We start from the raw sequence: 12332 nt of genomic DNA on the forward strand, positions 1-12332 counted from the left end.
TCTTCTTCTTCTTCTTCTTCTTCTTCTTCTTCTTCTTCTTCTTCTTCCACTCTTGTCCAGCCTTGAATAAATCACTATCCACCATCTCCATCAATACAGTGATGTGGCAGATAAATCTCAGGACCACCAGCACTAATTCACTGCTTCATAGCTCTTTCCATCCTGCTACCGTGCTAAATCCTCCGAACTCCTGAGTTCCCAGATCACCAACCCTTCTCCCCAAGAGACAGACCAGCCTTATGGAGCTCCCACTTTTCTAACCACAAAAAGAACCCAGCCAGCCTTCCTTGTCCCAGATTTGGATTGTTTGAAGATCAAAATACCCATCCGAGTTATGAGAAGGGCTCAGGTGTAAAAGGACTCACTTCAGAAGAAAGAGACCAGAGGAGAAGATGGGGAAGAGTCACAAAGACCAAAGCAAACATGACAGACCAAAATATATTCTGCCCACGAGGTTTGCTTTTGAGCAAGCATCCTTCCTAGAATAGCTACTAACAGAACTTCAAACTACAAGGAGGTTTTGTAGCAGAGAAAATGTCCCCAAGCAAGAGCCTTCCCAAAATGACTTCAAAGCCTGGCAGCCTTCCCTGGGGGAAGGGGGGGAGACAAACACCTTGTTCAGTATCATCTATTGCACAACATTCTGCTAATCTCCACTCTATCCAAAAGTGCAGTTGGGCCTCAAGATAATGAAGTCCCTCTATGTGGCCACCAGTTTCCGAGACTGTAAAATGGAGGAGGGAGGGAATCCAGCCACCCAATTCTCAAGTTTCTTTCTAATATTAAATAGTGTGATTCTTTCAGTGTCTCCCACTTCGCATGGGAAAGATTCCTTTAGTTTTGTTTTTGCAAAAAGGTTAAGAAAAACGGTACAATGGGACTGAAGAAATAGCTACAGCTCTGGAGGAATCGGGGTTCAATTCCCAGCACCCACGTGGCTGCTCACCACTGCCTCTAACTTCAGTCACAGGAGATCTGGTGCCTTCTTTTGGTCTCTAGAACATACAGCATGATATACAGACATACACAGAGGCAAAATAACCCATACACACAGAGAAATAAATAGAGGGAAAGAAGGTATAAACTCAGTCTTAGTTTGATAAATGCCATGACCAAATGCAACTTGGACAGGAAGGGATTTGTTTCAGCCTAGAAGCTACGGTCCATCATGGAGGGAAGCTAAGGCAAGAAGTGAAGCAGAGGCCACGGACGAATGCTGCTTACTGATGGTTCCTCAGGCCTCACTCAGCCAGCCTTTCCATACAGCCCAGAACCACCTGCCCAGCATGGCACCACCTCCGCTGGGCTGCACCCTCCTACATCAACAGGTCTCACAGATTAATAGGTCTACAGGCCAATCTAATGCAGACATTTTCTCAACCTTGGTTCCTTCTCCCAGACGACCCTGGCTTGAGTTGAAAAAAAAAAATACCCTAAGTAGCACAATGTCTTTATTTTCTGCCTGAAACTAGACTTCTTAGGTTCAAATCCCTACTCCATCAAGTAGCTCAATGATGTCTGACATTACTGCTTTTTGCTTCTGAGTTCTCATCAGCAAAAGCAAATTACTGTTACATTCCTCAAAACGTGATTAATATTGATCTAGTCAACAAAGGCCACTTAGAATTGTGCCTGGGACACAGTAAACATTATTTAATGCGGTTATTATTATTTCCAATGCAACACAACTAGATTTTCAATCTAAAAATAAAAGTAGCAGGGTAGCAAGCTAGAACAGGTGAACAAGCATGCACTCGCACACACGCGCGCGCGCACACACACACACACACACATGAAACATGAGGTCATGATTCTTTCTCAATATAACCAAATGCTCTTGAATGAACTATGGCCCCTCTCTGGTCATCTCCACCGCAGACAGCCCAAGGACTCCCTCATGAATTCAGACCCTTTAATGGTATCAGCTAAGAGTTCCCTGTTGTCTGACTTTCAAACCCCACTGCGTTTCTTTAAAATTTTTACCTTGTCCTGAATATTCTAAAAGTTGAGTATTTCTCATTAAAAACTCCAAACATTCCAATGCTATCAACCTTGGGTCTTGAAGCAGTGGCTCTGGAAGTGTGGTCCCCAAAGCAGCAGCTGTCTTGGCCAGATGTGTAGAACTGCAAATTCAAGACCTACAACATCGATACCTAAAGCGTCAGACACCGGGAGTGAAGCCAGGGATCCCTGCTAAAAGCAGGAGACTAACACACACTCAAGCCCTGAACCACCCAGCAGCCAAACACTGGAAAAAGGTAGGCTTAGCCGCCCCCCCACCACCACACACATATACTCCTTGACTGACAATGAGGGCTGTGTGCCATTGTTCCCTCACTATCCAATCAGTTCAAAGCCTTCAGGGCACCAGCTTGGCTCTATGTCATGGTTCTCAACCTGTGGGTCTCAAGCCCTACTGGGGTCAAGTACCCGATATCTTGCAAATAGGACACTTTTACATCATGATTCACAGCAGTATCAAAATTACGGTTCTGAGGTAGCAATGAGGTAATTTAACGGTTGGGGATCACCACAACATGAGGAGCTGTATTAAAGGGTCGAAGTATTGGGGGTGGGGGGGCACAGCATTAAGAAGGTTGAGGAGCAACTGCACTAGATGGACCCTGCCTCTCACAACAAGGATGCCAGCCCCTCCTGCACCGTCTGCCAGTAGGGCTGTGCTGCTCAAAATCAGCAACAGCCTGCGCAGAAAGCAGGCTGCGCACACCAAGGGCACAGTTGCGGGAACAAACTGTTGAGTTTCCTTTATTAATCACAACGCAAGCCGCACGCGCAGCTGCTATTAGGAACAGCTGCAGCTGCTCCAAGGGTGTTCTTGAAGCAGCCTAGAGAAGCACTTAAAACTTGAATGAGGATCTAGGCAAGGTGGCATGTGGAGACCCACACACACAGGCTTTGGGCTTCAGGCTGCCTCCGACCTCAGCCTTTCACTGGGATCCTGGAGCCTGCTTCCTTCCACGCTCCAAGACAGGCTGGGACAGACGGGACATCTAGGCAACCAGGTGTTCTTCAAAGGACAAGAGTCTGATGCTCCTCTCCCCCTAGCCGCTGTCTGTGACCTTCAGCAAGGTGGTGGCATTCCCCCAGTCATCCTTTCTTCCTGCTTCACAGGGTTAAGGTAAGCCAGGTGGAGGAGGAGAACCTGCATGTGAAGCTATTTTGTCAATTCAGGAGGACTAGACCAAAAAAAAAAAAGGCTAACTGTCATCCCCTGAACAGCGCAGTTCACAAATCAACCCGGGATTTATTTATTTTTTCTAGCCCTAGGGTTATCAGAAGTGAAATCAGAGACAAGAGGGACTACAAAAGGCCTCTCTGCCATCTGTTACCCTGCTGGGCATGGTAGTACAAGCCTGTAATCCTGACCACTAGGGACACTGATGCCACAGATTCACAGGCAGGCTGGGCTACACAGTGAGTTCAAGTCTCACCTGGGCTACACAGCAAGCTCCCATCTCCAGAATAATAACAATAATAAGTAAGCAATCATAAAGGCTTTGCAATCTAACTTTTTATGTTCCCTTCGTCTCTATCCCTCTTGCTAAATGTCAGGAGCAAGAGCTTTGCTCAAGGGTGGCCCCACCTGGAAAGCCTCTACCTATGGAAAATGAATCGAGATTTTCTGTAATTTAAGTAGCCCTGAAAGATGCTTGCAACCGTACCCCTTTTCACACCTGCTGTTCTGTTCACCAGCCTCCACCTGGGCTTCAAGCAGCTGGCTCCCTCTTGCACTTTAAGTAAATCTATTTCAAGAAAGCCTTCTCTATCCCTTGCACTCCACCCGACCATCTTCCCCTCACTGTGATGGGCTATGCGTCCCGTTTTCCTCATGCATACATCTCCGCTCATTTACAAGTTTAATCACAGTATCCATCCTCTAGAGAACAGAAGCCTTGGAGATGGCCTTGCTGTTCATATTCACGACTCAGCCGCTCTTACACAGTAATTGCGTGACAGCGGCTCTGCCCGCAAAAGGTTGGCACACCAACCATAAATTAATGAATGAATGCCTAGCACCATTCACTGTGTGTATGAGGTAGCCATTCAAATCCTAGTTAGAAGAAACAAAAACACAAATACAATCTAGACCAACTCCCACTCTGGGCTTCATTTAATTCGCAATAGTAATCAAGTCTTCTGTGAGGGAGAAAAATATTAAAAAAAAAAAAAAAGAAAAAAAGAAAAGAAACAAATTGAGAAACAGTTCATTACACCTGTTTGTTTACAGTAGTCCTGTCTCTAGTCCTCTTGTCTTGTGCCGAGGGAATTCACCGAAAGGCACTGAGGAGTATGAAAAACAGCTTTTCCCAGGAGACAGGACCTCATGGAATGGCGTAATTATGAACTGTCCTTAACTGATAGCTCAGCTGACAAGTACTTACCCCTTCGAACAATGGCACAGGCCTTAAGAAGAAGCTGGGCGGGGCCAAGCAATCAGGAAAATGTATGGCCACAAGGGTTTTAAATGACACATCACTCTCGGCTAACCTGTCTCCAACATATCCTCAGCTCAGGAGGAAAACAAAAAGCCCTCAGGTGAATGACAGTTGTAATGCTGGCCAGGTCTGAGAAGATAGAGTTGTCCCAGAAGCCTGTGGGAGATGTCTGAGAGTAAAAAGCCCTGTATAAGTTATTTACTCTATCCTGCAACAAGAGACATTCCTATCTGGTTTGACATTCCTGCACCACAACTGAGCCTGTAACTCTGAATCTTGTCCAATGACCTCCCGGTGCCCCCATGCATAAATGGGGGTTACAGCTGCCTATACAATTCTCACAAAGGCCCAGCCTAACCCCATTATACAATATGAGAATAAGGACTAGAGTCTATAAAACATTTTGTTCACTGTGCAAAGATAAATTATTATTGACTGTATATACTCCATTTATAACAAAGAATTGTTGTAATTGGAGTCCCAGAGGGGGCATCCAACCATTTGGAGGATGAATGATAACCCTTCTGAACACCTTCCTGGGAAAGATGACTAGTGCAAAGCCCCAGCACAGACAGGGACCAGTCCAGGAGCCTCATAAGATGACGATGCCAAAGAAGAAAAACCAAGGGCCATAACAAAGGTCCCATGCCCATGAGTTCACAAAACACTGCTTGCTCCTTTTAGCAAGCAGTCCCCAGCAGTCGCACTGGGCATTTCTTATGCTGCCCTTGGGAACATCTTAAGGAAGGCAGAAATGTCTTATGTAGAAAAAGATACCTATATTCCAATACCATAAAAGAAAGACCAAGCTTCCATGGCTCAACAGATTAGAAAACCATGCAACAATTTTGGAAACGAATCATTTCCCTTTTTGAAGATTTTATTTTATCTTTTTATGTGTGTATACGCTCTGCCCACACACATACATGTGCACTGCACGCATGCCTCATACCTGAGAGCAGGAGAGGGCGTTGGAGCTCTGGAACTAGAGTCACAGACAGTGCTGGACTGCCATGCAGGTGCTGGAAACCAAGCCCAGGACTTTTGTAAGAGCAGCCAGTGCTCTTAACCACTGAACCGTTTGTTCAGTCCAAAGGGCTCATAAAAAGAGCTTAAAATAATAAAGACTAACTCAAGTGATCTTACATTTAGTGAGCGCCTACTGTGTACACATTTTTTTTTACTGAGTGCTAGAAACATACATCATCAACAACACAAGAAAAGAATTTGCTAAGGGAGCGAAGTACCAGGAGAACTCTGGGGAGCTGCTCCTTGACTTCAAACATGTGAGTGCCAGGGATTACACCAGGGTCATTAAGCTCATGGGCAAGTTGCTTTAGTCATCTCAATGGCCCAACTTCTTCTGCAATACATGTGACACTGTACTATGAAATGAAAATGCCAAGGCTGCAGAGGCGGCTCCATGGTTTAGAGCATGAACTGCTTTGCCAAAGGACCTAGGTTCAATTCCCAACACCCATAGGGCAGCCCACAGCTGTCTGTAACTCCAGTTCTAAGGTATCTGGCACCCTCACAAGGATATACATGCAGGCAAAATACCAATGAACATACAAAATAAATTTAAAAAGAAAAAAGAAAAAGAAAAGTGCTCGTGATTTCTACTAGCAACAAAAACAGAAGTACTACTTACTAATAATACTATATAGTTTGTCACCTATATTTACAATGGCAGGAAATGCTTTGTCTCAGTTAGAGGTTAATAAAAATAAAGACATCCTTTCTTCCCATTCAAGTTCACAGACTCCCCATTAATTGTTTCCATGGAGCCAGGTTAGGAAGCCAATAAAGAAAGCAACCCAAGGGAAAAAAAAAAGTAAGAAACATGAGTCTTCTGTGTAGAACACACAAAATGGCACGGGAGATGATGCACTGAAAGGTGATAATGCCCTCATGGGCACGCAGGCCAGGGGTCCGTCACCCTCAATTAGTAAATCACAGAGTCAGCTCTAAATTGAGTATAGCATCTTCTCTTAGAATAAGACGGATAACGATGTAATAAGAGTAAGAGTTAAAGATTGTCAGGGCCTCTCTTTCAATGTGTGGTAGATGATACCATATTGACGGACTTGTGAAAAACGTCCTGTTGGATCTCTGTTACACAAAACTGTATTCACGTAAGTACCTACAGGTGGAAGCATGGTATAAACACAGATGTGTAGTAAAATGTGTGTGGCGATATTATTAGTGATTAGCACGGTGAGTGCTTTGACTCCTTTTGTGTTTCCAGTCATGGAAAATGGGCAGGAAATCTGATAGAAGAGGCGAGGAGACACAGGGTCTCAAAGGCACCACAGACAAAAACTCCCCGATGGCCTTCTTTTGTGTTACGCAAAAGAGTTCGGATTCAGATCTCTAAATGCAGTCAAACACAGGAAGCGGGCACAGTTATTAACCCAATCTGGCATGTTCTAACACAGTCAGAACCTGAGACTCAGTTTCCAAAAATGACTTGCCAAAAATCACACAGCAAGAATCTAGAAGCCTTGATGGAGAATCTGGGTCTCCTAGCCCAGCAGAGTAGAGATATGGTCCTTGCTGAAATCAAAGGCTGTGCACTGGATTTCAGCTACATTGCCTACTTGCTGATAGTGAACTTGGGAGTAAACTTGGGGCAGATTTCTAAGGCTCTTTCACTCACTGGGCTCAGCAGTGTGGACCTAGTCTCCAAAGACAGCCACAGAGAATGCGTTTAGGGACAGCTCTAGTAGACAGAGGATGCACAGCCTGTAAGGCAGACGGCAGACAGAGAGAAGTGCTGAACGCCCACTTTGGAGATCTTTGGGGATTCTGAATCAATAGATGTGAAATGGGACCAGGAAGTCTGAATTTTTCTAAAGCTCCCCAGGAGAAGTGAAAGGGCTTCACATTCAATGGCAAGTTTTCAGTTTGACAAGAGGGACTCTGACAGGCTGTGAGAACACAAAAGAGGCTTAACCCAACCGGGAGCAGTACAGTGTCCAAGGATGGCACTAGCGCCACAAGACCCAGGACTCACAGCAGCTCCAACACTCTTCTCCTGAGGATGAAGGTCACTCTGCTGAGAACCAACTGAAATCACCTTAGAATTATAAGGGAATAGCAGCGCACTAGTAAATACAACTCTAAGGAAGCTCCCAAGCAGAGGAGGGGAAAGACAAGGCAACATTTGCAATAAACACTGCTGTGTAAACTGGCATTCGTAGATCAGAAAGTCACCGCTTCCAAATGGCCTGCACTCAGAAGCTGTAAAAACTGCCTAGAAATCTGGTAGGTCCAGGAGCACTCAGAAGTACTCTGAAGGGACCAGATGGTATTTATTGGGCTGGTTGGGGACAGCCAGTTTCTTAGAATGAGTGTACATGAAGGGGTGGGAGGATGGGTGGGGTCAAAACAGACCCAGGTGAATTTCCCAAAGTTTTTGATCCCTAATTTATTCTCAGATTCCTGCTGAAGCAAACAGTACTTGCTGGGTGAGGGGTGTACAGGGAAGAGGAACAGAAAGCAACAGACAGCAACCAATGGACAAATTGCACACACACACACACCCCTTCCTCTTAAGGACAAAGCAGTCTAGTAAGCGGACTATTCCCCATGCTTCTAGTTGTCTGAGCAAAGAGAGATGGCAGGGTGAAAGGGATGCAAGCTTTTGCATCAAGAACCCCTGGGTCTAACATATCAGCAAAAAGCAGCCGGTCAAAACTAAAGCTCCATGTGATCCCGGTGTAAGAAGTCGACCTCTTCACACCTCAGCGTACCATCTTTAAGATGGCATCTGCTTTATCTTCAAAAGGATGTGACACATCCTCAAGGATGTCAGATTACAGGGGCTGAGAGATTTAGGTAAAGGGAGCTAACTTCATAGCAGGCCCACACTACAAGGTTCACAAATACATGCTGAGTATTGGAATTAACCATGTTCTCTTCAGCCACAGCCTTCACCCTCGAGGCTAGCGCAAACCGTCCTCCATACGTCTTCCTGAAGCGACACTGCGGGAGTTATTCCAGGTGAACATCACTGGGTTCCCTAATATAGACCGTTTCTTCAAACAAGTCATAAAATCATGTTACACCTCTTCTCCAGTTAGCAAAGTGAATCTTACATGCAGATAACACGCTGGAAGGATGCATTCCTGTTATCCATGTCTAAAAGATTAAAAAAGAAAACTAATACCGCACAGCCAGCAAGGGGCAGAGCGGGGCTGCAGCTACAGTTTCTACGACAGCCACTGTGATTTCTTCTTTTCCCCAATCAGGAATTCAAATAGGTGATCTTGCCTCGGAATAAAATACTTGAACTCCGAGTGTTTCCACAATCACCACAGAGGCCGCTTGCATTAGGTAAAGACTCTCGGCTCAAAACAGAAGCAAAAATCCCGAAACGAGTGATTTCTGAAAGCAAAGTTTTCCCTTCCCTGAGTCCCATGCTTCTACTGTTAATGGACTCAAGTAGGAGAGGAACTCCTCTTCAGAGTAACTACAACTTACTAGCCACTCAACTGTGCTTCTTCATCCCGTTCACTTTCGGCATCTTCACCTGTGAAATGGGAACGCAACCCCTGCTCCAAAAAGACCTGTGGGGCTCCTGCCCTGAGAAGGTGGTCAGCAAATGACAGCTACTCTTCTGACCAGGCCGTGGCATCTAGCCCTCGTCTGTGGGCGACTACCTGTCTCCCGATGCCTTCTCCGTCTCCTAAACAGCCCCTCTTTTCCACATGCGCTCCACAGAAACACCCTCAGTCTCCATCCAACCTCACGAGGGAATGAAGATAACAAAAGATCCACCAGAGATCGCATGCAAATACCAAATATTACTAAAACATTAATGAACTCTGGCAATTTCTCTGAATTTGGATAAACGGTGTTGATTACGTACTGCCAGCCTCCCGACACAGTCTGGTCCCTCAAATATTAACTAGATAATATCAGCAATCATTCTCCTAAAAGAACAAGGTGGAGAGAGAGAGAGAGAGAGAAGTGATTCATGATTCCAGCCAGCACCTGGCCTCCAAAGAAACCGGAATCTCTGCACAAAGAACAAATCCCAGAGTCTCGAATGATCCCGCAGCAGGCTCGGCCTGTGCAGATCCATGCTTTGACAGGACAGTGGGTGTCCTGACACTGAAGGGGTCACTAACTGATCAAGATGTCTACTTCCTTCACTCATCTGCAGAACTCCCCCCTCCAAACCAGATGAAATGAAAAGGTGGGGAGCTACGAGGGCCTGAACCTGAGGTAAGGACCTTGTAACACAGGAGCTTGGCTGGCCGTCATACTATCCACATTTCCATTAAAGAGGATTGGACAGACGCCTTTGCCACTTCATCCCGACTGAGAGGATAATGTTTTCTAAAGCTGCTGACAATCCTCAGGTGAGGTTCTGACAGAGGCAGAACAAAGCCAAGAGAACTAACCCCCAACAACTCCCTGAAAATGAGGAGACCTGATATCGCCCAAGTGGCACCTTAACAAGCTTGGGGTCATCAAGACACCTCATCTGCATATTCATGAACGACTCCAGACCACAGCAATTGAAATAGAGTGTACAAAGAGAGATTTGGTTTCTTAAGCCAAGCGAAAATCTGCTTTAGAAAAAGTAAATCCACACGGGGACCTTTGCTGTCACCAAACCTTCCCTTGTCTACCACAGCCAGTGTGCCTCATTAAAGGAAACCAGGGGATTGGAAAATGAATGCAGCACCACACACAGGCAAGCTCATTTCGCCATCTGCCTGGTTGTATCCAGAGGGGCAAAGGGCTTAGCTGACACTCCTGAGCTCACTCTCTCTCTCTCTCTTGCAGGTAGAAATGCCAAAGTCCCAGGGTGGGGGTGGGGTGAATCCCTTCCAAGGTCAAGAGACTGAAAAGGAAGAGAAGCAAATCTTGTTTACCTGTCAGCACAGTGCCACTGGTGACATTAAGCACACGCATAAATTACGTGCCCTGGGATAACTTACCCTTGGTATGGCTTTAGACCTGACTAATTCACTGTATGGAAGAAGTTCCCACTGAGCCAGGCATTTGCAATTATCCCTCCCATCACCTCCCACTTTCTGATCCATGACTATCCTCACTACCTCTAGAGACAGACAAGGGGCGGGGGGGGGTGGTTATGGTAACATAATGGCAGGCAGTGGTTAGCTATGGCAAAGAGAAAGGCCATGATTAAGCAACTTAAATAACTGTCTGGAGCTTTCTGTGTGCCCTCCCACCCCAGTCTTCCTGACAACTACCGATCAGGTTTTGAGATGTGGGGGTTCTGTAAGGGCTTTCAACCTCCTTTCTGAACGCTGACTCCCACCACATGCTGGATTAACATACTAGATCAGTTAAACACTTGAACAGTCAAACATCCCAATAAAGACCTTTTCAGCCACATTCACCCCCTGGAATACACTTGTGGGATGACCTGCAAAGGGAAAACATAGCCCCGAGTTGAACACGGCCCGTTCAGTTTGCCTAATTCTTCGTAGTACCGGTGGACCACATTCAATCTGTATCGCTTCGACTTGAAGCTACGAGGAGCAACGAAATCTGAAGGGAGAAAACCCCCGAGGGAGAGACTGCAACAGTGGAGCGGCTGCAATCTCGTCAGATCGCAAGAGAATGCAAAGACTCTGTCCTGTGGTCACAAAGCCTCTGCCAATCGCCTTTACCACTATCTGAAAATTTTGACTGTGGAAACCTTTATAGAACACGGCTCCCCCAGTCCAGCCCTGCTGAACGTAAGCCACGGGGCCACCTCTGCTGCATGACAGCGTTACACTCGAGGCTCTCGGCAGCGGATGCTCACTCTACAACTCAGAAGCAATAATCCCACCGCAGGGTGCCAGGGATAGGGTTGGATCCGCCAGAACCCATCCTTTTTCTTTTACCTTTCTCGGCCGGTAGGTGAGGAACTGGGGGACACGGTGGGGAAAATTTTTCTAACCCAGGGCTGCTCGGAGTGGGAAACTTGGGCACCTCCAGGCCAGCACTAGGACAATACACAAAGACGAGGGGGACAGCGCTCCTCCGCGGCCAGAGCCCTGAGCCCGGTCATTTTCGAGCAAGGAATTAGGAATTCCCAGCTCAGCAACAACCCTAAATAAGCACCGGAAATGCTTCCGACCCCCTCCAAGGGAAGTCGTTTTGCAAATCAAAGTTGCCGCAACTCCGGGCGCCCCGACTACTTCCGCAGGTTACTCTGGAACACCCAACAAGTTTGGCCACCCGGGGCTCGGCGTGACAGCGCCGCGCCGCAGCCACGACAGAAGCAACTTGTCGCTCGGGCGCAGGTCGGCCTCCGCTCGCTGCCCGGGCTGCCCGGGCTTGCAGGGGACCCGGTGTCATCCGGCCAGAGCCGCTTCGGGGGCTCCCCGTGCCTGGAGGCGTCTCCCGCAGCCGCCTCACCTGCCCGCCAGCCCCGCGGCCGAGGAACCAACAAAAGAGCGGGGCGATGGGCAAGGAGAGGGGCACCCCGCGCCGAGGGCAGGCAGGAGCGGAGGGGGCGGTTGGGCTGGCGCTGGGGAGGAAAGGGGACCTCGCGGGAGCCGGGGGTGACACCCCGGGCAAGCGCCAGAGCGGGGACCAGAGCTCCCCATCCGCGCTCCATCTCACCCTCGCACACACGCCGCACACGCACACATCCACCGCCAACCCCCTCGCCTCACCCAGCATGGAAAAGATGAAATCCTTGGCAGTGTGGATCTCCAACGCTCTCTGGTCGTCGTATTCTCGCTGGTCGTGCCTGGTGAATTCCTGGATGAGTTTGTTCAGTTCCTCCACCCGAGCTCCAGACCTGAAATCCAGCTCCGGGAAGGCAGGCTTGTTGTTGCAGCCCAGGGAGGCTGCCTTGCTGGCGGTGGGAGCCGCCATCTTCATGCAAAACGCGCCGAG

The 12332-nt window shown here is 47.6% G+C and overlaps 1 protein-coding gene across 1 annotated transcript in view; it reads right to left on the reverse strand.

The window, feature by feature from the left end:
- The window catches only part of Mb21d2 (Mab-21 domain containing 2), a 101148-nt gene extending 88822 nt beyond the window's left edge, over nucleotides 1-12326 (reverse strand). The window contains exon 1 of the mRNA XM_055625192.1: nucleotides 12107-12326. Within this exon, the coding sequence (XP_055481167.1) occupies nucleotides 12107-12317 (211 nt within the window). The 5' untranslated portion in view covers nucleotides 12318-12326. The remainder of the gene's footprint in view (nucleotides 1-12106) is intronic.
- Between the last annotated feature and the right edge of the window lie 6 nt (nucleotides 12327-12332).

Source organism: Psammomys obesus, unplaced genomic scaffold (genome assembly GCF_907164565.1).
Source record: "Psammomys obesus unplaced genomic scaffold, mPsaObe1.curated_primary_1811, whole genome shotgun sequence".
NCBI classification, from domain to species: Eukaryota; Metazoa; Chordata; class Mammalia; order Rodentia; family Muridae; genus Psammomys; species Psammomys obesus.